The sequence below is a fragment of the Oncorhynchus clarkii genome, chromosome 19 (assembly GCF_045791955.1).
Source record: "Oncorhynchus clarkii lewisi isolate Uvic-CL-2024 chromosome 19, UVic_Ocla_1.0, whole genome shotgun sequence".
Taxonomy (NCBI): domain Eukaryota; kingdom Metazoa; phylum Chordata; class Actinopteri; order Salmoniformes; family Salmonidae; genus Oncorhynchus; species Oncorhynchus clarkii.
This window is the reverse complement of record NC_092165.1, coordinates 31,752,927-31,780,696: the sequence shown is the minus strand read 5'-3', so window position 1 is coordinate 31,780,696 and position 27,770 is coordinate 31,752,927. Positions and strand designations below refer to the sequence as shown.

The window sequence follows — 27,770 nt, the reverse complement described above, 5'->3', positions numbered from 1 at the left end:
GCTTCCCGCAGCCATGTTTTGTTAGCTACGTTGTCACATCCTACGTTGTATGCGGGGCGCTGTTTACTCACTGTCACCAGTAGCAGTGTGGAACTCGTCTGAGGATATCAGGTAGCTAAATATTCTGCTATTTGCTTTAACTGTTGATTTAGCATATCTTTACTGTATGTGTTTTCACAATTTATTCGTATTTTGAATATAATTCTTCTTAGCTGACAAAGTGTAGTTTGGCTGTTAGTTGAAGCAGGGTGAAAACACGTTTGACACATTGCATTTGCGGGTGCCGGTGGTTTAGTTAGCGGCGTAACTAGTTAACGTACTGCCTGCTAACATGCCATGGTGAAAGCACTTTTGACTTTGGCACATGTTTTTGTTGTTATAACTAGGATATCCACCCTGAAACATTAAACATTTGGTTTTGGCGTTCCCGTGTTATGTAGTTAGCTATCCAGCCAGCTACCTACCATGCTAGCTAACTTTAACAGTACTTAGCTAGCTACAGTAATGTTGTTGTTGGTGGAGTGACTTGCTGTGTATATTCAATCAAAACAGTTTTTCTTGTAATCCAGCATCAATTTGTAAAGCCTGTTGATTGATTCACCATTGATTTCATTTGATTCAGGTCAGCTTGCTAGTTAGATAAAAGCCCAATACAGTCAGTGTTAGAATTTTGAAATACCTTTTTGTTAGCCTAACTCTAAGGATTTGTGATCATTTCCATCTCTGATAATCTCATTTGGTCAAATATTTTGTCTGGAGAAAGCAAATGTAAGTGATGGTTCAGCACCAACTAAACTGACGTTGTGTATATCCTTCTATTTATTCAGATTCAGAGTGTGTTTTCAAAGTAAGTTATTTTAAACAGATTTGATCAGTGGGTGAAAACGTGGGTCACAGTCAGGATCATATTCTGGTCTTTTGTTATAGCCATGGTTTAGCACCAGCTAGACGTAAGACAGACTTTCCCACAGGTTCATATTTGGCTGCATTTTCTCTGCCCTCTTGATATGACACATTCAAATTGGTAGTAAGTGTGCTGGAGTGTAACGTTATGCTCAAAGTCCTAAAGGATATCTCAGGACTCAGAACAGATAACTAGGCTAATAAAAACATCCAAGCCAGGCAATTATAATATTTTATTACATTTGTAAAGTGATTTTCATTCTACAGAAAAATCTCAAAGTACATAAATAATAATAAATAACAAAAAGGAAGGGGGGGGATTTTTTAAATTTTTTAAATGGATCATATCATAAGACTCATTGCAGTGCCGTGGACTATTATATAAAAAAATGTTATGTTGAAATATCCAATGCAATCATGACCGTAAAATGTATTGCCTATTGCAATAACGCGCAGACACACCTTTCCCTCCCTCTGTCTGCAGTTCTCGGAGGGTGCTATGGCGACCTTCCCGGAGTTTATTGCACAGAATGAGGAGCGTGATGGGGTGCGCTTCAGCTGGAATGTCTGGCCCTCTAGTCGTCTGGAGGCCACCCGCATGGTGGTCCCCGTTGCCTCTCTGTTCACCCCCCTGAAAGAGCGGCCAGATCTGCCCCCCATCCAGTATGAGCCTGTGCTGTGTAGCAGGGTGACCTGTCGCGCTGTCCTCAACCCCCTCTGGTAAGTGAGGCAACAATCCTCATTCACTTACTTATACATTGGGTTGCAAAATCTGGGTAACTTCCTGGAAAACCAGGGAATTGGGGGAAAGTTAAAGCAAATTATTTGCTGTTCTCTATTTTCCTCATTCCCTTATACTTATGAATTTATAACTGTCATCGTGAGGTGACTTGTACTGAACATATCCTTGGTCAATCTTCAAAAGGTTCACATGTAACCCACTGATAAAATAATTGTAGCCTAAACTGTTTGGTCCTTCTCTCTTTGAACTCTATTAATTGGTCTCTCAACCTAGCCAAGTGGATTACAGAGCCAAACTGTGGGCTTGTAACTTCTGCTATCAGAGAAATCAGTTTCCTCCTACCTATGCTGGGATATCAGATGTCAACCAGCCAGCCGAGCTGCTACCACAGTTCTCCACCATTGAATATGTGGTCCAGGTAGGATTTCCGTTTGATCACAGCTATCTAGATAACCAGCCATCACTCAAAATAAGGACATTTTATTATATATATATATATATATATATATATATATATTTATTTTACAAATACAGTATTTTGATAGAATCTAAATTAGATATAGGCCTTAATTTTGATACGTTTTAGAGAAGATACAACAGCATACCAGATAATTGCATACCTACCTTCGTTATCTCTCCTACAGAGATTCATTAGTTCTCATTTAGAACATAAAATCAAGCATGCAATGCCATGGCTCTGAGTTTGCCTTCCCTGGCCCCCACAGAGAGGTCCCCTGATGCCGCTTGTCTTCCTGTATGTGGTGGACACCTGCATGGAGGACGAGGACCTGCAGGCTCTGAAAGAGTCCTTACAGATGTCCCTATCCCTGCTTCCTCCTACGGCCCTAGTGGGCCTCATCACCTTTGGACGCATGATCCAAGTCCACGAGCTGGGCTGCGAGGGCATCTCCAAGAGCTATGTCTTCAGGGGAACCAAAGACCTCAATGCCAAACAATTGCAGGAGATGCTGGGGTTGACCAAGCCCACTGCTGCACAGGCAGGACGGGGACCACAAGCTCCACAGGCCCCCGTCTCCAACAGGCAAACCACTCTACATAGCTACAGCATTGTTTTGACTTGGCAGTACATATACTAAAATAATTTGTTGACACAAAAAAGTCTTAATTTAGAACTTATTTCCATTTTGTTGTTGCTTAGATTCCTCCAGCCAGTCCAGAAGATTGACATGAACCTGACAGACCTGCTTGGAGAGCTGCAGAGAGATCCCTGGCCTGTCACTCAGGGAAAACGGCCCCTCCGCTCGTTAGGATCAGCCATGTCCATCGCTGTTGGCTTGCTGGAGGTAAGACCTGGACAGAAATATAACTTACCTCACTGCAGACCTGGGTTCAAATAGTATTTTAAATATTTCAAACACTTTGGCTTGATTGATTTTGCCTGGCACAATTGCACCAATGGTAGCCTCCCGAGTGGCGCAGTGGTCTAAGGCAGTGCCACTAGAGATTCTGAGTTCGAGTCCAGGCTCTGTCGCAGCCGGCTGCGACCGAGATACCCATGGGGCAGCAGGTAGCCTAGTGGTTAGAGCGTTGGGCCAGTAACCGAAAGGTTGTTATATCGAATCCCCGAGCTAACGACGTAAAAATCTGTCGTTCTGCTCCTGTACAAGGCAGTTAACCCACTGTTCCTAGGCCGTCATTGTAAATAAGAATTTGTTCTTAACTGACTTGCCTGGTTAAATAAAATAGAAACTGTCGCAGCGTCATTCGGGGAGGGTTTGACCGGCAGGTATGTCCTTGTCCCATCGCGCTTTAGCGACTCCTGTGGCGGGCCGGGCACAGTGCTTGCTGACAGTAGCCAGGTGTTTGATGTTTCCTCCGACACATTGGTACGGCTGGATTAAGTGGGCATTGTTTCAAGAAGCAGTGCGGCTTGGTTGTGTTTCGGAGAATGCACTGCTCTCGACCTTCGCCTTGGGAGTTGCAGCGATGAGACAAGACTGTAGCTACCAATTGGATACCATGAAATTGGGAGATTTTTATTCATTTATAAACTGCACCAATGGAAAAAGTTGCGAAAGTGTGAACTCTGTCCAACTGGCATCCCAGGCAGACTTAAGCAAGCGCTTTCAAAGTGTTTTAAAGGTTTAGAAAACTATATGATTTGTGATTAAAATAGAATGGTCCATATTTCAATGACTCCATTTTCAATATTACTGTTTTGTCAAATCAGCCCCCCCCATACTACTTCAAATTCATGTTTCCCTGTGTTCCGCTGTAAGTGGGATTTGTAAGATTTAAAACTATTACGTTGTGGTAATGGGGTCATGATTACAGGCTTTAGTCATTGTTTGGTTTATTGTTTACTTAGCTTCATAGAAATGTTTTGTAATAGTGTCAGTTTTTTCCACCATCCATTCCCCTTCCAGTGCACCTTCCCTAACACTGGGGCACGCATCATGACCTTCATCGGTGGGCCAGCCACTCAGGGCCCAGGCATGGTGGTAGGAGATGAGCTGAAGGCCCCTATTCGCTCCTGGCATGACATTGAGAAGGACAATGCCAAGTTCATGAAGAAGGGGACCAAAGTAAGTTTGTCTCAACCTTTTGGCTTTGCCTGTTATTTAGATGGGTTTACCATGATCTGAACTTTTTTCAGGTCTGTTGCCACTGTCTGTAAATTATGATTTTTATTTTTTTTATTTGACCTTTATTTAACTAGGCAAGTCAGTTAAGAACAAATTCTTATTTTCAATGACGGCCTAGGAACAGTGGGTTAACTGCCTGTTCAGGGGCAGAACGACAGATTTGTACCTTGTCAGCGCGGGGGTTTGAACTTGCAACCTTGCAACGCTCTAACCACTAGGCTACCCTGCCGATTAAATGCTCAAGTGGTCTTACAGCACATTAAAGTGAGACAACCAGTTAATGGCTAGATGTGTATTTGTTTTTTTTGGCATAAATTACAAACAGGCACTTCTTAATTCTCTATATTATATTGGATCCTCTTTTTGTCCTGCTCCTGTAAAAAGTTTGGATATGTATAAAAAGCCTTTCCTTCATTTTCAGCATTATGAGGCGTTGGCGAGCCGTGCTTCCACCAATGGCCACATCATAGACATCTATGCATGCGCTCTGGACCAGACTGGACTGCTGGAAATGAAGTGTTGTTCCAATCACACTGGGTGAGGACTCTTTTTGTGTTTGGTGAACTTCCGTCTGAAATGGCACCCTATTCCCTATATAGTGGGCTACTTTTGACCAGGGCTGGTCAAAAGTAGCCCACTATATAGGGAATAGAATGCCATTTGGTATGCAGAACACACACGTCAATCACTGTCTTCTCCCATAGTGAGGGGAGAGTTTGACCTCAGATCTTCTCCAGTGCTCTCCTCTGATGCTTTGAGGAGGAAGGAATCAACCAAAAGCTTCTGAGATTCACACTATGTATCGTTGAACTCGTTCGCGTATATATGTTTTTGCAGAGGCTACATGGTGATGGCGGACTCTTTCACCACCTCACTATTCAAACAAACCTTCCAGAGGGTTTTTACCAAAGATGTGTCTGGAGCCTTCAAGATGGCCTTCGCAGGCACTCTGGAGATAAAGGTAGAGCCAGTCAGTGCAATGGTTCTATCTGAAATGGTACCCTGCTTATAGAGTGTACTAGTTAGTAGTGCACTATACAAATCCTTCAAAGTTTTCATACCCCTTGACTTGTTACACATTTTGTTACAGCCTGAATTCAAAATATATTTTAAAAATATAAATAGTTCTCACCCAGCTACACACAATACACTGTAATGACAAACTGAAAACATGTTTAGATGTTTTTGCAAATGTATTGAAAATAAATACATAAGTATTCACAACCCTGAGTCAATACTTTGTAGACATGACTATTACAGCTTTGAGTTGTCTTGGGCATGTCTATCAGCATTTGCAAAAATACAAAATGTCTAAACATGCTTTCGCTTTGTCATTATAGGGTATTGTGTGTAGATGGGAGAGAGAAAATATATATTTAATAGATTTTGAATTCAGGCTGTGATTAGCTATGCCTGGTTTTCTCCAGACATAGCGCTTTGCATTCAGGCCAAAGAGTATTTTCTGTAGAAGACTGCAGAATATTTTGCCTTATGCTTTTGTCTTTCACGTTTTTCTCAGGAGTGGCTTTGGGCTGGCCACTCCCATAAAGCCCAGATTACAGCACTTCACCAGAGATTGTTCTTCTGGCAGGTTCTCCCATCTCAGCCAAGGAACTCTGTAGTTCTGTCAGTGGTCGTTGTGTTCTTGGTCATCTCCCTGACCACTGTCCGGTTGCTCAGTTTGGTCGGACGGCCAGCTCTAGGCAGTCTGGGTAGTTTAATATTTGTTCCATTTCCCAATGATGGAGATCACTGTGCTCTTGGAAGCTTTCAACACTCTAGAAAGTGTTTTATACTCTTCCACAGATATGTCTCATGACAATTCTATTTCTGAGATCTATGGACAGGTCCTTGGACTTCGTGGTATAGTTTCTGCTCTGACATGCACTGTCAACTGTGGGATCTTATATAGACAGGTGTTTCTTTCTAAATCCTGTCCAAACTATTGAATTGCCACAGGTGGACTCCAATCAAGTTATATTGACATCTCAAGGATGATCAAAGGAAATTGGATGCACCTGAGCTCAGTTTGGAGCTTCTCAAAGTAAAGGGCTGTGAATACTTATGTCAATGAGATATTTCTGTATTTCATTCTCAATACATTTGCAAACATTTCTAAAAACCTGTTTTCACTTTGTCATTATGGGATATTGTGTGTAGATTGGTGAGAAACATATTTAATCCATTTTGAATTCAGGTTATAACAAAACAATGTGGAATAAGTCAAGGGGTATGAATACAAGGATTTTGCTACACCGCAATAATATCTGCTAAAAACGTGTATGTGAACAATTTGATTTGATTTTGATACTTTCTGAAGGCACTGTATAGAGAGTAGGGTGCCATTTCAGAAGCCGCTACTGTGTTCCATTAACATACCGCTACAATATATTTATTTTACATAGTGTGTAAGTCTGGATATTGGAACAGAGCCACATTGATAGGTGATTTGATCCATTAAATATTATGGAAAATGTCATATTTTTTAACCTTTTCACCAAATAGAATTGTACGCAAAATGCAAATACAGTTGAAGTCGGAAGTTTACATACACCTTAGCCAAATACATTTAATCTCAGTTTTTCACACTTCCTGACATTTAATCCTAGTAAATTCTCTGTCTTAGGTCAATTAGGATCACCACTTTATTTTAAGAATGTGAAATGTCAGAATAATAGTAGAGTGATTTATTTCAGCTTTCATTTCTTTCATCACATTCCCAGTGGGTCAGCAGTTTACATACACTCAAATAGTACTTGGTAGCATTGCCTTTAAATTGTTTAAGTTGGGTCAAATGTTTTTGTTAGCCTTCCACAAGTTTCCCACAATAAGTTGGGTGAATTTTGGCCCATTCCTCCTGACAGAGAGGGTGTAACTGTGTCAGGTTTGTGGGCCTCCATGCTCGCATACGCTTTTTCAGTTCAAATCAAATGTATTTATATAGCCCTTCGTACATCAGCTGATATCTCAAAGTGCTGTACAGAAACCCAGCCTAAAACCCCAAACAGCAAGCAATGCAGGTGTAGTAGCACGGTGGCTAGGAAAAACTTCCTAGAAAGGCCAAAACCTAGGAAGAAACCTAGAGAAGAACCAGGCTATGAGGGGCGGCCAGTCCTCTTCTGGCTGTGCCGGGTGGAGATTATAACAGAACATGGCCAAGATGTTCAAATGTTCATAAATTACCAGCATGGTCAAATAATAATAATCCCAGTAGTTGTCGGGGGTGCAACAAGTCAGCACCTCAGGAGTAAATGTCAGTTGGCTTTTCATAGCCAATCATTAAGAGTATCTCTACCACTCCTGCTGTCTCTAGAGAGTTGAAAACAGCAGGTCTGGGACAGGTAGCACGTCCGGGTGAACAGGTCAGGGTTCCATAGCCGCAGGCAGAACAGTTGAAACTGGAGCAGCAGCACTGCCAGGTGGACTGGGGACAGCAAGGAGTCATCGTGCCAGGTAGTCCTGAGGCATGGTCCTAGTGCTCAGGTCCTCCGAGAGAGAGAGAGAATTAGAGAGAGCATACTTAAATTCACACAGGACACCGGATAAGACAGGAGAAGTACTCCAGATATAACAGACTGACCCTAGCCCCCCGACACAAACTACTGCAGCATAAATACTGGAGGCTGAGACAGGAGGGGTCAGGAGACACTGTGGCCCCATCCAATGATACCCCCGGACAGGGCCAAACAGGCAGGATATAACCCCACCCACTTTGCCAAAGCACAGCCCCCACACCACTAGAGGGATATCTTCAACCACCAACTTACCATCCTGAGACAAGGCCGAGTATAGCCCACAAAGATCTCCGCCACGGCACAACCCAAGGGGGGGCGCCAACCCAGATAGGAAGATCATGTCAGTGACTCAACCCACTCAAGTGACGCACCCCTCCTAGGGAAGTCATGGAAGAGCACCAGTAAGCCAGTGACTCAGCCCCTGTAATAGGGTTAGAGACAGAGAATCCCAGTGGAGAGAGGGGAACCGGCCAGGCAGAGACAGCAAGGGCGGTTCGTTGCTCCACAGCCTTTCCGTTCACCTTCACACTCCTGGGCCAGAAATTCTAGGGACAATTAGGAGGCCTGCATCTTGTGACCGTAGCGTACGTGTAGGTACAGTGCCTTGCGAAAGTATTCGGCCCCTTGAACTTTGCGACCTTTTGCCACATTTCAGGCTTCAAACATAAAGATATAAAACTGTATTTTTTTGTGAAAAATCAACAACAATTGGGACACAATCATGAAGTGGAACGACATTTATTGGATATTTCAAACTTTTTTAACAAATCAAAAACTGAAAAATTGAGCGTGCAAAATTATTCAGCCCCCTTAAGTTAATACTTTGTAGCGCCACCTTTTGCTGCGATTACAGCTGTAAGTCGCTTGGGGTATGTCTCTATCAGTTTTGCACATCGAGAGACTGAAATTTTTTCCCATTCCTCCTTGCAAAACAGCTCGAGCTCAGTGAGGTTGGATGGAGAGCATTTGTGAACAGCAGTTTTCAGTTCTTTCCACAGATTCTCGATTGGATTCAGGTCTGGACTTTGACTTGGCCATTCTAACACCTGGATATGTTTATTTTTGAACCATTCCATTGTAGATTTTGCTTTATGTTTTGGATCATTGTCTTGTTGGAAGACAAATCTCCATCCCAGTCTCAGGTCTTTTGCAGACTCCATCAGGTTTTCTTCCAGAATGGTCCTGTATTTGGCTCCATCCATCTTCCCATCAATTTTAACCATCTTCCCTGTCCCTGCTGAAGAAAAGCAGGCCCAAACCATGATGCTGCCACCACCATGTTTGACAGTGGGGATGGTGTGTTCAGCTGTGTTGCTTTTACACCAAACATAACGTTTTGCATTGTTGCCAAAAAGTTCAATTTTGGTTTCATCTGACCAGAGCACCTTCTTCCACATGTTTGGTGTGTCTCCCAGGTGGCTTGTGGCAAACTTTAAACAACACTTTTTATGGATATCTTTAAGAAATGGCTTTCTTCTTGCCACTCTTCCATAAAGGCCAGATTTGTGCAATATACGACTGATTGTTGTCCTATGGACAGAGTCTCCCACCTCAGCTGTAGATCTCTGCAGTTCATCCAGAGTGATCATGGGCCTCTTGGCTGCATCTCTGATCAGTCTTCTCCTTGTATGAGCTGAAAGTTTAGAGGGACGGCCAGGTCTTGGTAGATTTGCAGTGGTCTGATACTCCTTCCATTTCAATATTATCACTTGCACAGTGCTGCTTGGGATGTTTAAAGCTTTGGAAATCTTTTTGTATCCAAATCCGGCTTTAAACTTCTTCACAACAGTATCTCGGACCTGCCTGGTGTGTTCCTTGTTCTTCATGATGCTCTCTGCGCTTTTAACGGACCTCTGAGACTATCACAGTGCAGGTGCATTTATACGGAGACTTGATTACACACAGGTGGATTGTATTTATCATCATTAGTCATTTTAGGGCAACATTGGATCATTCAGAGATCCTCACTGAACTTCTGGAGAGAGTTTGCTGCACTGAAAGTAAAGGGGCTGAATAATTTTGCACGCCCAATTTTTCAGTTTTTGATTTGTTAAAAAAGTTTGAAATATCCAATAAATGTCGTTCCACTTCATGATTGTGTCCCACTTGTTAATTTTTCACAAAAAAATACAGTTTTATATCTTTATGTTTGAAGCCTGAAATGTGGCAAAAGGTCGCAAAGTTCAAGGGGGCCGAATACTTTCGCAAGGCACTGTATGTACGGCAAGACCAAATCGGAAAGATAAGTAGGAGCAAGCCCATGTGATGCTTTGTAGGTTAGCAGTAAAACCTTGAAATCAGTCCTTGCCTTAACAGGAAGCCAGTGTAGGGAGGCTAGCACTGGAGTAATATGATCAATTTTTTGGGATTCTAGCAGCTGTATTTAGCACTAACTGAAGTTTATTTAGTGCTTTATCTGGGTAGCAGGAAAGTAGAGCATTGCAGTAGTTTAACCTAGAAGTAACACAAGCATGGATAATTGTTTTTGCATAATTTTGAAAAAAAGCTGTCCTTGCAACAGTCTTGACATGTTCGTCAAAAGAGAGATCAAGGTCCAGAGTAACGCCGAGGTCCTTCACAGTTTTATTTGAGACGACTGTACAACCATCAAGATTAATTGTCAGATTCAACAGAAGATCTCTTTTGTTTCTTGGGACCTAGTTCTGCCCACAAATTTTCTATGGGATTGAGGTCAGGGCTTTGTGATGGCCATTCCAATACCTTGACGTTGTTGTCCTTAAGCCATTTTGCCACAACTATGTATGCTTGGGGTCATTGTCCATTTGGAAGACCCATTTGCGACCAAGCTTTAACTTCCTGACTGATATCATGAGATGTTGCTTCAATATATCCACATAATTTTCCTCCCTCATGATGCCATCTATTTTGTGAAGTGCACCAGACCCTCCTGCAGCAAAGCACCCCCACAACATGATGCTGCCACCCCCGTGCTTCACGGTTGGGATGGTGTTCTTCGGCTTGCAAGCCTCCCCCTTTTTCCTCCAAACATAATGATGGTCATTATGGCCAAACAGTTATATTTTTGACCAGAGGACATTTATCCAAAAAGTACGATCTTTGTCCCCATGTGCAGTTGCAAACCGTAGTCTGGCTTTTTTATGGCGGTTTTAGAGCAGTGGCTTCTTCCTTGCTGAGCGGCCTTTCAGGTTATGTCGCTATAGGACTCGTTTTACTGTACCAGCATCTTCACAAGGTCCTTTGTTGCTGTTCTGGGATTGATTTTCACTTTTCTCACCAAAGTTCATCTCTAGGAGACCGAACGCGTCTCCTTCCTGAGCGGTATGATGGCTGCATGGTCCCATGGTGTTTATACTTGCATACTGTTGTTTGTACAGATGAACGTGGTACTTTCAGGCGTTTGGAAATTGCTCTCAAGGATGAACCAGACTTTTTTTTCTGAGGTCTTGGCTGATTGCTTTTGATTTTCCCTTGATGTCAAGCAAAGAGGCACTGAGTTTGAAGGTAGGCCTTGAAATGCATCCACAGGTACAGCAGCGCGGGGCAGCAGGTGGTTAGCGCATTGGACTAGTAACCGGAAGGTTGCAAGATCGAATCCCTGAGCTGACAAGGTAAAAATCTGTCGTTCTGTCCCTGAACAAGGCAGTTTTAACCCACGGTTCCTAGGCATTCATTGAAAATAAGAATTTGTTCTTAACTGACTTGCCTAGTTAAATAAAGGTCAAATAAATAAAATAGAAGGTACACCTCCAATTGACTCAAATGATGTCAATTAGCCTAGCAGAAGCTTCTAAAGCCATGACTTAATTTTCTGGAATTTTCCAAGCTGTTTAAAGGGACAGTCAACTTAGTGTATGTAAACTTCTGACCCACAGGAATTGTGATACAGTGAAATAATCTGTCTGTAAACAATTGTTGGAAAAATTACTTGCATCATGCACAAAGTAGATGTCCTATCCCACTTGCCAAAACTATAGTTTGTTAACAAGAAATTTGTGGAGGGGTTGAAAAACTAGTTTTAATGACTCCAACTGTATGTTGTAATATCATCGGCCCTTCTTAATTTCAGACATCTCGAGAGATCAAGATTTCAGGAGCCATCGGGCCATGTGTGTCATTAAATGCCAAAGGACCGTGTGTATCTGAAAATGTGAGTCCACTTCAAATACATAGACCAGTGCCCTAATACTCTGCAGGGCAATTTCACGGTAACGGTACTCAAAATGTATGCCAAACAAAAATCATTGGTTTTCAAATGTAAAACAAATCTTTGTAGAAGGACTACTTTTGTCAATTTATACTGAAAATGGTCCAAAAACATTTACTGGAAGAATTGTACAGATGCAAAGTTTAACAGAATTTCTTTCAAATCTCCCTTAGATTGTGACCACGTTTCCCCAAAACTCTGTTAAATATCTGCTCTGAATTAAGGTGTCTACAGAAAGAAGGTGGTGTCAGCTGACACCTTGACTTTGAAAACCATCTATTTTGGTTGTTGTGTAATGTAAAGTGTTGGTCCCATGTTTCATGAGCTGAAATTAAAGATATCAGACATTTTCCATACGCACAAAAAGCTAATTTATCTCAAATATTGTGCACAAATTTGTTTACATCCCTATTAGGGAGCATTTGTCCTTTGCCAAGATAATCCATCCACCTGACAAGTGTGGCATATCAACAAGCTGATTAAGCAGCATGATCATGACACAGGTCCAACTTGTGCTGGGGACAATAAAAGGCCACTAAAATTTGCAGTTGTCACACAGCATAATTTCACTGATGTCTCAAGTTTTGAGGAAGCGTGCAATTGACATGCTGACTGCAGGAATGTCCACCAGAACTGTTGCCAGAGATTTGAATGTTTAAATTATCTACCATAAGTCGCCTCCAATGTTGTTTTAGAGAATTTGGCAATACGTTCAACCGACTTCACAACCTCAGACCAAGTGTATGGCGTAGTGTTGGCCAGCGGTGTGCTGATGTATGGGCGTGCATAAGCTACGGACAACAAGCACAATTGTATTTTATCTATGACAAGTTGAATGCACAGAGATACTATGACGAGATCCTGAGGCCTATTGTCGTGCTATTCATCCGCCGCCATCACCTCATGTTTCAGCATGATAATGTCGCAAGGATCTGTACACAATTCTTGGAAGCTGAAAATGTTCCAGTTCTTCCATGGGCTGCACACTCACCAGACATGTCATCCATTGAGCATGTTTGGGATGCTCTGGATTGGCATGTACAACAGCGTGTTCTAGTTCCCGCCAATATCTAGCAACTAATGCACAACCGTTGAAGAGGAGTGGGACAACATTCCACAGGACACAATCAACAGCCTGATCAACTATGCGAAGGAGATGTCGCGCTGCATGAGGCAAATGGTGATCACACCAGATACTGACAGTTTTTTTAGTTAAGGTTTCTGTGACCAACAGATGCGTGTCTGTATTCCCAGTCATGTGAAGTCCATAGATTAGGGCCTAATGAATTTATTTCAATTGACTAATTTCCTTTTATATACTGTAACTCGGTAAAATCTTTGAAATTGTTGCATGTTAAATTTTATATTTTTGTTCATTATACATTAAGTGAAGTGGATTTACACCCCTGGTAATGGAATTTCATCATGGGTCCCTGATCTGTACTATACAGAAATGCTTAATTATGGATTAGAATGTCATTCTCTTCATGGTAATGTGTCCTAAATAGTCCAAGGGCCACCCACCAAAAATCTGTTGTTCCGTGACCCAGGAAACCAAACTGAAACGTTTCAACATCATTATGTTGCCAGTCCTTTACTGATCCAGATGTACCCTTAAATGTTTTAACCATGTATAGTGTTTTTATAAGATAATATTATAAAATGTTTTGGTAGCTGTATTTAGCCTAAAAGGGCCGTCATTGATTTTGTCTGCAAGCCAAACTAAAGACAGCACAAAGTCTACTAGCTAACACAGCTCTCGAAACATTCAAGGCACAAATAGCCACATAAAGTGCTGTTCGGCCATCTGAGAAAAATGCATTTAGTGTCTTTCAACAGCTTCTTATCTCGTAATATTTCAAGGCACAAGGCAATGTTTCTTAAACTTACAGAAAGCAGGAAAAATTATCCTAAATATAAATGTTGATATTCGTTGTCGGCGGTCTTTACTCCAACATTAATGTGTTTTGATGTATTTATAATATCCTTTTGAGACTTTTTATGATAATGTTTTCTAAGATCCCTTTTCCATCTATTGACAAGAAATCAAAGCCTTTGCTTATTCAAAAAAAAATGTTAAGATGGAAATGGTGAAAACATATATTCCTTAATTTCTCAAATATACTCTTATCTTACATTTGACATGCTGCTATGAACTTCCCATGTTGGTGCTCATGGGTCCTTTTCAATGGAAATGACCTACATCAATGAGCAGATATGCAGAACAGTACAGTAATCATGTTTTGAATGATACTTTTATCTAGTTGAACCTTTTTTGTAAATGAAGTTGTCCAGAATGCTGTGTCCTGAATTTCTACTGAATGAGATCCCTTTCTGATCCATTCTAGAACAATGTCATTCTGATTATGAAAACGTCTGTCTGTTTCCTAACAGGAAATTGGAACAGGGGGCACCTCTCAATGGAAGATCTGTGGTCTTGATCATAACACCACTCTGGCAGTGTACTTTGAGGTGGTCAATCAGGTATGCGTTCATATTACACTCTGAATTGTGATCACTAAGCTACTTGTCAAATGCCATGTTTTGCTTTCTGTTGTGATCAGGAGTGAGAAGGAAGGATCCTGAGTAGTCGTTTTATATCACACAAATCTGAGATTAGGCGGCCCACGGAGCCATGTTTGCCAAGAGCATCTGCTAAATGACTAAAATGCAAATGTTACACTTGTGCCAAAGATTTAGATAATTGAATTGCACCACCAGAGGGCATACTAGGTATTCTAGTACTATGATATTCTACTGCTGTACTGGCCAGTTGCATCACTATGCCACCAGATGGTGTGATCGTATATGAAACCACTGGCCTCTTTATAAAGCGTACCAACAGTAGCTTGCACAAGATGGTTCTGAAATGTCATTGAGATGATCACATTCACTCTAAATCAGTATTTTCAGTTATGCTAATCTGGTAGATTTAATCTGGTAGCTAGATGTCAATGATTTTAGACTTGGTGTTGCCCATGGTATATTCATTAACAAAGAACACAATTGTCATTTTATGAATCCGTATTATTTGTTTTGATGAATATTTATTGACTGTAAACAGATTGACTTCATCTCTGACAGTGTTTGTCTATAAATAGTTTAGCACAGTCGGCAGTGTAATTCAAATATTGTAGTTTAAACATTGTAGTTCAAACAGACAATGTAAATTGTAAGCAAACTTTTTTCATCCGAAACTGAACAGATAGGATAGCTATGTCAGTCTTGGTGTATGGCCACTAAAGACCACAATGACCTCACATTCGTCAAACAGGAGACTGTTGCCTCTTGTCGCCACAGTGTTCCTTGGTATAGTCCTTCCTTGTTGATTAGTCCCAACCTTTCATTTAATTAATTTATTTGTATTTATTTAGCCAGGATAGTAACAATTGCCACTGTCTTCCAGAGATTCCTGGGATCCATAAAATCAAGTATGTAGTTAGTCTAGTAATTTTAACAGATGGTTCCACAGGGACAGACCTGGTCCAGTGTAATGCCCTTACTTTCCTCAGTGTCTTTACTATCCTCCATGGTCACCTCCGACATGGATCTAGTCTCTGGTGAACCTGGCTTGGAGTCATCTGACCAGAGTGATGGCTTGGCGATGTGGTGGTGATTATGGCTCACTATCTCCAGTTGGATGGCGGTGCTCTGTGGGTGGGCGTTCATCAGCCGGTGCTGAAGCAGCTGTCGTATTTTATTCAAACTTTTCCGCAGAGCCACTCTGTACCGACTGAGAGGGATAGAGAGAAATGGAGAGAGCAAGATGTAGAAGGGGGGAAGAGAAAGAAATAGAGGGAGACGGAGATTGAATCAGAGAGAGAGAAAATAAGCCACCATTAACCATATAACATCTGTAGTGCAGCCAGAAACGTCTCTGCTCCCACACTGAGAAGCTCATTTCATCATCTCACGCTCTCAGCTATTTCACCTCTCAGCAGCCCTCATTTAGAAATGTATTGGAGCTAGCTTCTCAATTCGCTCTGACTTTGGTTTCAAGTGGCTATTGAGGGGCCTTCATATTATTACGTTATCATCTGCACAAGATTGAGCCTTACTCTTGAGATATGAGGGGAAATTGGACTAGTCTTCATATTTTTTGAATAAGGGAGAATGACAGTATATTATTGAATGACTGTTTGGGCTATTGGCTATTCCTTATATCTTGCTCATGGAGTTGATCATTAATCAATTCCGTCTGATTTTGGTTTCATGTGGCCATTGATGGGCCACAGGGATATTGAGGTGTAACAGCTTCATAAGATTGAGCCTTGTTCTTCTTGGCATTGAAATGACTCTTTATATTTCTGTGACTGTTTGTTTGGGGCTATTACGCTATTACTTACTTCTGCGTCATGGAGTTGATCCAAGGGTTGAGTGAGGAGGTGAAGAGGACGAGCCAGGTGGCTACGGCTGAGGTTGCTGCTGGCGGTTCATGGCCACTAAACGTCTCATAGAAACAGGTGGCGATGTAAGGCAGCCAGCACACTAGCAGGAACACTGACAATGGAGAGAATTAAGACGGGAGATTATTCAAGTAATTACGTTTAAAAAATATATATTGGAAGAGCGAGTCAAGAGTAATCTTATTGAAATGCGTTATTAGATTAATTTCGGTAACATTACATGTTGATATGAAGAAGTCTATTTAGTGTGTGCGTGATATATTGATATATATATATATTTTTTTGAAAATAACTAACCTTATTGTAGTGTGTTATGTTATTATAAACTGGGTTGTTTGAGCCCTGAATGCTGATTGTATACCACGGGTATGACAACATAATCTTCTAATTAGGTTGGTAACCAGTTTATAATAGCAATAAGGCACCTCGGGGGGTTGTGATATATGGCCAATATACCACGGTTAAGGGCTGTGTCCAGGCACTCCGCGTTGCGTCGTGACGAAAGAACAGCACTTAGCCGTGGTATATTGGCCATATACCACACCCCCTCGGGCCTTATTGTTTAATAATAGCACATTGACCATTTCAAAAAGACTGAATTTGACCAGTTACAAATGTAGCCTACAGAAAAATGTCAATAATAACAGCAACCTTGAAATGTTATCTGCTTGAAATGTTATCTGCTAAAAGGCTTTTAATCTGTGTATCTGCTCAGAATGACCATATATCTCAAATGCCTTGCTTTGTCTGAATACAGCACCAAACCGAGAGTTTCACTGTACTATTCACAAGGTTAGAACTGGTATGTAACCACCAAAGAGACTCACCCACAGTTGCCACCATCACTATGGAGCTCCTGAAGTAGTTTTTAGCAGGGACATAAAAACAGTGCTGGTCGTTGCAAACAAACGTCCCTCGGCGCACCTGTTTCCTCGCAATATACACAATGTACGCATACATGGAGCACATGATGAGTATGGGTGCTATGATCCCGACCACTATGAAGAGCAGACTGAAGCCCCTGTAGTCTGGCTGGAAGCTGGGGGCACACAGGAACCTGGTGCTGCTGTAGGTGTAGCGGCCAAAGCCCAGCAGTGGCAAGGCTGCGTTGATCAGGCCGTAGAGCCACACCAGGACCAGCACCACCCTGGTCCTCCTGGCCGTGCAGATGGTGCTGTAACTCAGGGCGAAGCAGATCTCTGTGAACTTGTCGACGGTGGCCCAGGTCAGGGAGTGGATAGAGCCCAGCTGAAGGAGCAGGTAGAGGAAGGCGCTGCCCTGGCAGAGGTACCCGTCGCTGGGGTAGCCCTGAGGCCTGAGCAGGCTGTTGTGGGCTCCGAAGGGGATGGTTGAGAGACCCAGGGCGAGGTCACTCAGGCAGAAGCTCAAGGTCAGGGCCCAGGTTTCGGTATGGAGCTCCTTGTTGAGAAGAACCACCAGAAGTAGAACCACGTTACCACACACAGAGAACAGACTGGAGACCACCATCAGAGCTGCATATACCAGGGCCACCGGCTGCATCCTCCCGACCTCCTGGTGGAAGAGAAGTCCTCCCTGGGCTGCCTGGCTGCTCGTTCTCCTCCCGCCTGGTTCAGGCCATGAGCTCCCACTGACCCGACTGGCTGGCTGACTGACTGAGGCTGGAGTGTGAATTCACGTTATCCTGTGTGTGTCGTGGGCTGGTCCTCGGGGGGAGGGGGGGTTGTTGTTGTGTCAGTCTCCCGCTGTGCTCTGGGAGGGGAGGCTCCTCTCCAAGTCCTCTAGCTGTCCTTCGAAGGGCTGAGTTAGCTCCTCTCTGCCTTGCTGTACACCTTCTCTAGGCAGGGAGGGTGAAACAGCCCGGCACACCCCCCCCCCCCCCCTCTCAAGCAGCAGAACTATGAGAACCGAAATATTCAGCCCTAATGGTGTAAGTATGGAGGCAAACAGTCAAGGAGCTGGTGTGTGGATACGCAGCCTTGTGTGAGAGGATGTAGAGGAGTTGTGCTGCCTGTGTACACAGAAGCTTGAGATCCAATATCCTCTCCACTGTAATGGCTGCCGCACAGTTAATGAGCCATTTGACTCTGGAGTGTTGTTGGGTTAATTGGCAAGAAGTGTGCCTCTAATTCAATCTAAGTGCCCAATCATTCATTATTGCCTTTCTGCTTTAAGCCCCCTCATATAGCCTAATTATTTCAATTCTTCTGGAAGTTGTTATTCTTCTCTGGCTGTCCATAAGGCCATAGCAGTTGTGTGTGTTTGTACACGGCAAATTATTTGAATAAAGCTCACCGGCAAGAATCACGTATGTTTGCTTATATAGATGGGTAATTTTACATTTATGATCATCACAGCATTTTTATAGAATGTGCACTTCTAATGGGATGCCTTTCTAATGATTCTTTCCTAACTGTTTTTGTTTCTGTAGCATAATGCACCTATTCCCCAGGGGGGGCGAGGGGCGGTCCAGTATGTCACACAGTACCAACACTCCAGTGGACAGAAACGCATTCGAGTCACCACCACCGCCAGAAAGTAAATATATATATATATATATATATACACACACACTACAGATTTGTCTCACTTCAGATAAAAACTTACACAAACATATGAATTTGATTCATCATTAAGAGTCTTCTTTTCAAAGTAACTGCTGGACTTTAAGGTTTATCTGCCACTTTTCATTCCACTATGGAGCTGCATCTGCAAGCTCACCTTGTTTCCATAGCAACACGGTAGGGGTAAAGTGGTTGTTGTGTTGTCTTCTCCCCTGGTCAGAGGAGGAGATGGTCTTGGTTGTTAGTGTCACACGTGTATTTAGAAGACATTGACTGACTCTTCTCGGTCATGTGACTACTGTAAAGACTCTCAATGGGTTATGATCAACGTTGCAGTTCATGTTTGTTAGCATGAGACGTGTTTTATTTATTTAACTACAATGCTTAACATGTGACAGGGCAGTTGCGAGAGGAAATGTGTGTAGATAAAGTCATTCCCAGGTTGTTTTAAAAGATCAGTTCAATTTATCTAGACTTAAATTACAGTATGGGATTTCATTTACCGGCTTTATTATGGCAAAGGGCTTTTCAATGCCAAGGTAACCAGAACCGTAACATCTGACGTAATGTCCCTTAACTCATTTCTCCATAAAATCTATGGTAGAGATTGTGTTGGTATTACTTTTTCATTGTGGAGGAGAACCTTACAAACAAACAAAAACATAAGTGTGTCAAATGATCAACAATGCTTATGTAGGTTGTTTCTCTCTTGAGCTCTCTCCTCACTCTCTCTCTCTCTCCCCCCCCCCCCCCCCCCCCCCCCCCCCCAGCTGGGCAGATGCAGGGACCCAGATCCAGACTATTGCAGCATCATTTGACCAGGAGGCTTCAGCCATCCTGATGGCTAGACTGGCTGTGTACCGCGCTGAGACCGAGGAGGGCCCTGATGTGCTTCGCTGGCTGGACAGGCAGCTCATCCGGCTGGTAAGACCGAGACAGGGCAAAGTAGCAATTTCCAGGCTAGCAGGCACAGGGAAATTGTGGGATTAAGTGTGACATTTTGAAGTGTGGACTCGGTTGCAGGCAGGGTTTATAATGGGTTTGAATTGCCTTTTTTCCTCTCTGTTCTAGTGTCAGAAGTTTGGAGATTATCATAAGGATGATCCCAACTCTTTCCGCTTCTCAGAAACCTTTTCTCTCTATCCCCAGGTAAGTGATCATGGGCTGAGAGGCTGGTTGGCTCTTTAGTGGAACGACACTTGTAGCTAGTACAGTTGTGGCCAAAAGTTTTGAGAATGACACAAATATACATTTTCACAGTCTGCTGCCTCAGTTTGTATGATGGCAATTTTCATATACTCCAGAATGTTATGAAGAGTGATCAGATGAATTGCAAAGTCCCTATTTGCCACGCAAATTAACTGAATCCCCAAAAAGTATTTCCACTGCATTTCAGCCCTGCCACAAAGGACCAGCTGACATCATGTCAGTGATTCTCTCGTTAACACAGGTGTGAGTGTTGACGAGGACAAGGCTGGAGATCACTCTGTCATGCTGATTGAGTTCGAATAACAAACTGGATGCTTCAAAAGGAGGGTGGTGCTTGGAATCATTGTTCTTCCTCTGTCAATCATGGTTACCTGCAAGGAAACACGTGCTGTCATCATTGCTTTGCACAAAAAGGGCTTCACAGGCAAGGATATTGCTGCCTGTAAGATTTAACCTAAATCTACCATTTATCGGATCATCAAGAACTTCAAGGAGAGCAGTTCAATTGTTGTGAAGAATGCTTCAGGGCGCCCAAGAAAGTCCAGCAAGCGCCAGGACCATCTCCTAAAGTTGATTCAGCTGCGGGATCGGGGCACCACCAGTACAGAGCTTGCTCAGGAATGGCAGCAGGCATCTGCACGCACAGTGAGGCGAAGACTTTTGGAGGATGGCCTGGTGTCAAGAAGGGCAGCAAAGAAGCCACTTCTCTCCAGGAAAAGCATCAGGGACATACTGATATTCTATAAAAGGTACAGGGATTGGACTGCTGATGACTGGGGTAAAGTCATTTTCTCTGATGAATCCCCTTTCCGATTGTTTATGGCATCCTGAAAAAAGCTTGTCCGGAGAAGACAAGGTGAGCTCTACCATCAGTCCTGTGTCATGCCAACAGTAAAGCTTCCTGAGACCATTCATGTGTGGGGTTGCTTCTCAGCCAAGGGAGTGGGCTCACTCACAATTTTGCCTAAGAACACAGCCATGAATAAAGAATGGTACCAACACATCCTCCGAGAGCAGCTTCTTCCACCCATCCAGGAACAGTTTGGTGACGAACAATGCCTTTTCCAGCATGATGGAGCACCTCGCCATAAGGCAAAAGTGATAACTAAGGAAACTCCCCAGACCTTAATCCCATTGAGAACTTGTGGACAATCCTCAAGAGGCGGGTGGACAAACGAAAACTCACAAATTCTGACAAATCCCAAGTATTGATTATGCAAGAATGGGCTGCCATCAGTCAGGATGTGGCCCAGAAGTTAATTGACAGCATGCCAGGGCGGATTGCAGAGGTCTTGAAAAAGAAGGGTCAACACTGCAAATATTGACTCTTTGCATCAACTTCATGTAATTTTCAATAAAATCTTTGACACTTATGAAATGCTTGTAATTATTATTCAGTATTCCATAGTAACATCTGACAAAAATATCTAAAGACACTGAAGCAGCAAACTTTGTGAAAATTAATATTTGTGTCATTCTCAATAGGCCAGGACTGTACACATATGTATGATACATATCTTTGAGCTAACATCTTTATTTTAAAGTAATGTTTCAGGCTTAATATAAAGAGTATTTTAAAAAAGCACATTATAGCTTTTCCTTTGTCCCTCAGTTTATGTTCCACCTAAGAAGATCTCCTTTCCTGCAAGTGTTCAACAACAGCCCAGATGAGAGCTCATACTACAGACACCAGTTCATGCGTCAGGACCTGACCCAGTCTCTCATCATGATACAACCCATTCTCTACGCCTACTCCTTCAACGGGCCCCCAGAGGTAAGACCTGACACACGCACGGACGGACGGGGGGATGCACGGACGGACAGGGGACGCACGCACGGACGGACGGGAGACACGGGGACACGGACAGACATACACGAGACACACACACGGGGGAAGACACGGGGACGGGGGAAGACACGGGGACGGGGGGAGACACGGGGACGGGGGGAGACGGGGACAGGGGGAGACAGGGGGACGGAGGGGGACGGGGGGAGACAGGGGGAGACACGGAGACAGGGGGAAGACACGGGACAGGGGGAAGACACGGGGACAGGGCTAAGACACGGGGACGGGGGAGACACACAGGGACACACACACACACACAGTTGGACACACATTTTTATTTCTATTGAATATAATTGCTTTCCTTCCTCTTTATAAACAAAAATCATGGATGCTTTGGCTTACTGTACGAGCTAGTCTTCTTATGTATTAAATGTCATAAGAAGACTAGCTCGTACATTAAGATTGCGATCTCTGACTTTCTCATCTCCCTCCCCCTCACATTCTGCAGGCTTAGCTGTGTTGCCTAGGTCAACAGAGAGAGAGGGCACTAATACCTTGGTCCTTTTCTTACAGATAAGCTTGAGGTTATGTTGTTAATGATGTGAGTGTAGTGTGTGAGTACAGTAGTGTGTTCCGGACCAGCGCTCCTTTCAGTGCAATTATCAACAGTGTGGATTTTAACACATTACAGAGTGACAGCGTAGTACACACGTCTCTGAAAAGGGTAAGTTATTTAACAGTAGTTAATCCTTAAGAGTCTAAGCCGGGGGAGAGATCATTTAGCTATTATCAAGGATCATTTACCTATTTGATTTAGAATGTTAGGACCCCTTAAGGTATATAAAAAAAAATATATACACTACCAATCAAACGTTTTAGAACACCTACTCATCCAAGCGTCTTTCTTTAGTTTTACTATTTTCTACATTGTAGAATAATAGTGAAGACATCAAAACTATGAAATAACACCTATGGAATCATCGCTGTAGAATGCTGTGGTAGCTATGCTGGTTAAGTGTGCCTTGAATTATTAATAAATCACAGACGGTGTCACCAGCAAAACACCATCACACCTCCTCCATGCTTCACAGTGGGAACCACACATGCGGAGATCATCCGTTCACCTACTCTGCGTCTCACAAAGACACGGCAGTTGGAACCAAAAATCTCACATTTGGACTCATCAGACCAAAAGGACAGATTTCCACCGGTCTAATGTCCATTGCTTGTGTTTCTTGGCCCAAGCAAGTCTTTTCTTCTTATTGGTGTCCTTGAATTTGTCGTTCTGCCCCTGAGCAAGGCAGTTAACACACTGGGTTGGGTTAAATGCAGAAGACCCGTTCAGTTGTACAACTGACTAGGTATCCCCCTTTGCTTTCCTTTTTCCTAGTAGTTTTTTTTGCAGGAATTTGACCATGAAGGCCTGATTCACGCAGTCTCCTCTGAACAGTTGATGTTGAGATGTGTCTGTTACTTGAACTCTGAAACATTTATTTGAGCTGCAATTTCTGAGGCTGGTAACTCTAATGAACTTATCCTCTGCAGCAGAGGTAACACTGGGTCGTCCTTTCCTGTGGCGGTCCTCATCAGTGCCAGTTTCATCATCGCGCTTGATGGTTTTTTTTCCCGCTTTGACTGGCCTTCGTGTCTTAAAGTAATGATGGACTGTCATTTCTCTTTGCTTATTTGAGCTGTTTTTGCATTAAAATATGGACTTGGTCTTTTACCAAATAGGCCTATATTCTGTATACAACCCGTACCTTCTCACAACACAACTGATTGGCTCAAATGCATTAAGAAGGAAAGAAATTCCACAAATTAACTTAACAAGGTACACCTGAATGAAAAAGGAAACTGCACACTGCTCTTGATAGTATCACTGATCTTTAATAAGCTTACATATCAGGGCTCTGACGAAGGCCGTGAGGCCAATACGTAAGCTTATTAAAGATCAGTGATACTATCAAGAGCAGTGTGCAGTTTCCTTTTTCATTCATATTGTTCAACTGTTGCCATGCACCTGCAAGAAGTTTGCTCAGATGTGCGAGTGCCTTTTGAATTTTGAACAAGGTACACCTGGTAATTGAAATACATTCCAGGTGACTACCTCATGCAGCTGGTTGAGAGAATGCCAATAGTGTGCAAAGCTGTCATCAAGGTAAAGGGTGGCTACTTTGAAGAATATCAAATGTAAAGTATATTTAGATTTGTTTGAAACTTTTTGCGTTACATGATTCCATGTGTGTTATTTAATAGTTTTGATGTCTTCACTATTATTCTACAATGTAGAACATTGTAAAAAATAAAGGCAAAACCCTTGAATGAGTAGGTGTGTCCAAACTTTTGACTGGTACTGCTTTTTGAGGTTTCAGTGCAAAATGGAGAACACCTTCGTGAGAGTCTCATCTTTCCATAGAGGGGTCATAATCGTTCCGACGGTACATGAGAATACCGATTTTTGGGATCTATCATGGTCAGACAAACCCGGCCTGTGCAACAAAAAAAAGATATCTCTAGCTTAAACTGGCAGATTTTTTAAATTATGCTAATTAGATTTTGCCATGGGAGCAGACATCTACTACTAGGGGGTTAAGTCTCAAATGGCAACCTAATATCTGTAGTCCAGTACTTTTGACCAGGGCCAATGGTCCTCTAGTCAAAGATGGTGCACTACGTTGGAAATAAGGTCCCATTTGGGACTTAGCCTTGTCATCTGGCTCTGTATCAGATGTAATGCGTGTAACCAGGAGACACAGCGCTTCAGCTGTTTTATTTTTTTAGATTAACAGAGACATAAGTGCCTCTCAAATGGCACCTAGTCCCTATACAGTGCACTACTTTTGACCAGGGCTTACCATATAGGGAATAGGGTGCCATTTGGGATGCAATTCTAATGTTTTCAGTCTTGACTCTGTCCGCTCCTGCCTGTTAAACATTGAAAGAGTAATATTCTTGCAAGCAGATGGCGTCAAGTATAAACAGAGCCACTGTTTCTTTCTGCACTGTTTCTGTGTCCTTTAAAATGGCCACCACACTATAAAAGATAGGTAGCAGTATATCTTCTGTCTGTCAAGATCATCCATCTTTGTATTTTTTGTACCTGAGTTTGGGGTTGGTGTGTTGTGACCTTGAGAGCTTGTTTTGGAAGGAAACATGCCAATATTGTGACGTTCCTATCAGTGTCTGGGACTAAACCCCCACCCCTCTAATCCTCAACAAACTTGGTTTAATCTTGAAACAGCATTATTGATTGGAGCTGAATTAGAAGGATAACATATAGTTTGGAGGGCAGTGGTTTAATACAGTATCTCCTTTCTTGCCTTTTAGCCTGTGTTCAGCATCCTTCTTATTGTATAATTTCAAGGTGGTGTAAAAGTTTTTTTCTTTTCTCCTAGCCTGTGTTGCTGGACAGCAGCAGTATCCTTCCTGATCGCATCCTTCTCATGGACACCTTCTTCCAGATCCTCATCTACCATGGAGAGGTACAGTCATCAGTCATCCAATCAAAATCAACATGCTCATTCACAGACTACTTCAAAACTGTCCTCATCAGTGACAGGACACGACCCTCCATGTCCTCCTCATGGTCTCACCACTCACACAGCTACGATCTATACACGCGGAGAGAGGTGGCTCTCTATCAAGTGATTCTATCGTAACACTAGACTGATTTCCTTTCTGGTTGCAGCCAGATACTTTTGTACTTATTTGACATTTGTGAATAGATGGGTGAGCAGCGGGTGAGCGATCAATACAGATAGATCTTCAATGTATTGTCAGAGTGGGGTTCAATGGCCAAAAGTCCAGTGAGACGCACTGTTATGAAGAGGACGCCTTTGTTTCCTATTGAAATCAAATCCTATGTCAGGTATTGCTATTGAAGTCGAGCAAAACCAATCTGCTCCTTGTCTCTAATTTTCTCAGCACTGTAAAGGTCTAAATGTAACTCTTCATGTCTTCAGGACCACACTGACTGTTCCCGTTCCCTCTCTCGTTCTTTCTCTCCATCTCTTCTCTCTCTCTCTGTACCTCTCTCTGTCTATCCATCAGACTGTGTCTCAGTGGCGTAAGGCAGGCTACCAGGAGTTGCCAGAGTACGAGAACTTCCGCCACCTGCTGCAGGCTCCTGTGGACGACGCCCAGGAGATCCTCCACAGCCGCTTTCCTATGCCCCGCTACATAGACACAGAGCACGGCGGATCACAGGTGTGTGTGAACACACACACACAAACATTTCTTAGAATGTCAACCGTGAAGTCTATTGAACCTCCTGTATTGATGTTCTTGTTGTGTTCTAGGCTCGTTTCCTGCTATCTAAAGTAAACCCATCACAAACCCACAACAATATGTATGCATGGGGCCAGGTAAGACTTCATTTTCTACTGTCATTTGCCCAGGAACTAGAAGATACTGTAAATAAAAAGTACACATTTCTAAGGATGGTGTTATTTGTATGGTTTTATGTTAAGGCAGAGCATGTTGCCTATTTTGAATGGCGTGTATTGTATGTGTGTAATTATGTGTGTGTTAGCACTAATGAGAGGAAAGAGTCCTTGCACTTGGTTTTCGAGGCTTACAGCTGCTACTACTGCTTATTCGAGGAGACACACAGAAAGTAGTGGACATGTGGAACCTTCTGGATTGTTACATGGACACAGTCACACGCACTCTTGAGACACACACTTCTTCTCTTGTTCTTGACTCATCATTTTTCTACAACTCCTACTTGTTGTCAGTTTAAAGTCTGAACAAATGAGTGTAGTCCTCCCACTTTTTTTGTGTGTGTGTGGAGAAAGGTGTCACTAGTTTCCAAGATTATATAAGTGAAATTCCAAACCAATGATTGCTGTGGAATTGCCCATAACTGAATCCCACTCCTCTCTGTGTGTAGGAGTCAGGTGCTCCGATCCTGACGGATGACGTCAGTCTCCAGGTGTTCATGGACCACCTGAAGAAGCTGGCTGTGTCCAGCGCAGCCTGAGACTCAGACCAATGCCATGGTAACCACTGAGCATCATCAACCCAAATACTATATGAACCCAGTGTTGCTCAACAGTAGTCAACTGATGCTATACATGGGAGTGAACAACCAAAAGAGAATACCTCTTTCTCCTTTTTATATTGAAAACCAAGAGCTTTGTACAGGAAAGTGACTATGTACAGAGAATGATCTGCAGTATAGCCTTTTTATGACACTAGTTGGTCAATTATTGTAAAAACTCAAAACAAAAGAAAACATCAGTTGTTGCCTACTAGCTAAATGTTTGGTCCCAGATCAGTATGTAAGATGAGTCTGGTATTCATGTACTTTTCCCCCAGAACACTAAATAACCCAGAATCCAGTCAGTTATTTTATTGTGATGCCCAATGGAGTTACTTTATATTACATTTTCTGTCTGTTTCTATTTAAAAATATATATATATGTATCTTGTATCAGAGAAATATATAATATCATCCAGTCAGTCAGAGACGTCAGCGGTAGGCTACAGAAAGAGTGGGTGTTGTCGTCGGATGGTACAGATTGGAGAATCCAATACAATGGTATCTAATTAGAGCTAAGTGTTTTTTGTTCTTCACCCTGCGTACGCCACAGAATAATGGGTTATTTCAGACCTTTTAGTGTGTGCTGTCTAATTCATGTTAGTCATTCATATCAAACACTCATTGTGGCTAAAACCAACCCTAAGAAACATGATAGTATACTATACAGACTGTGGTACTAACATGCTCCACCCTACAGAGTATAGCAGGGTATGAAAGCTGCCTTCCCTTTTCTCTGCATCTGATATAATTTCTGAAAGTGTTGTTTCTGACATTTCTAATAAAATACCTTGTTAAAACACAAACAAAAATGTATTTTAACATTTGTTATC

At 42.6% G+C, this 27,770-nt stretch overlaps 2 protein-coding genes across 2 annotated transcripts; one reads left to right on the top strand and one right to left on the bottom strand.

Annotated features, from left to right (window-relative positions):
- Positions 1-13: 13 nt before the first annotated feature.
- LOC139375044 (protein transport protein Sec23A) lies at positions 14-27,770 on the top strand. The gene is made up of 18 exons (XM_071116418.1): positions 14-111; positions 1,388-1,623; positions 1,919-2,063; positions 2,371-2,687; positions 2,805-2,949; positions 4,033-4,191; positions 4,673-4,788; positions 5,089-5,212; positions 11,815-11,895; positions 14,347-14,436; positions 18,769-18,875; positions 19,672-19,825; positions 19,973-20,050; positions 21,723-21,884; positions 25,292-25,378; positions 25,947-26,102; positions 26,195-26,260; positions 26,788-27,770. The coding sequence occupies exons 2-18, from the start codon at positions 1,403-1,405 to the stop codon at positions 26,875-26,877; spliced, it is 2,298 nt and encodes a 765-aa protein (XP_070972519.1). The 5' UTR covers positions 14-111; positions 1,388-1,402; the 3' UTR covers positions 26,878-27,770.
- On the bottom strand, positions 15,127-17,879 carry LOC139374211 (melatonin receptor type 1B-A). The gene is made up of 3 exons (XM_071115233.1): positions 17,186-17,879; positions 16,299-16,452; positions 15,127-15,685 (listed from the first exon to the last, which is right to left on the bottom strand). Exons 1-3 carry the CDS (start codon positions 17,877-17,879, stop codon positions 15,406-15,408), a joined length of 1,128 nt encoding a protein of 375 aa, XP_070971334.1. The 3' UTR covers positions 15,127-15,405.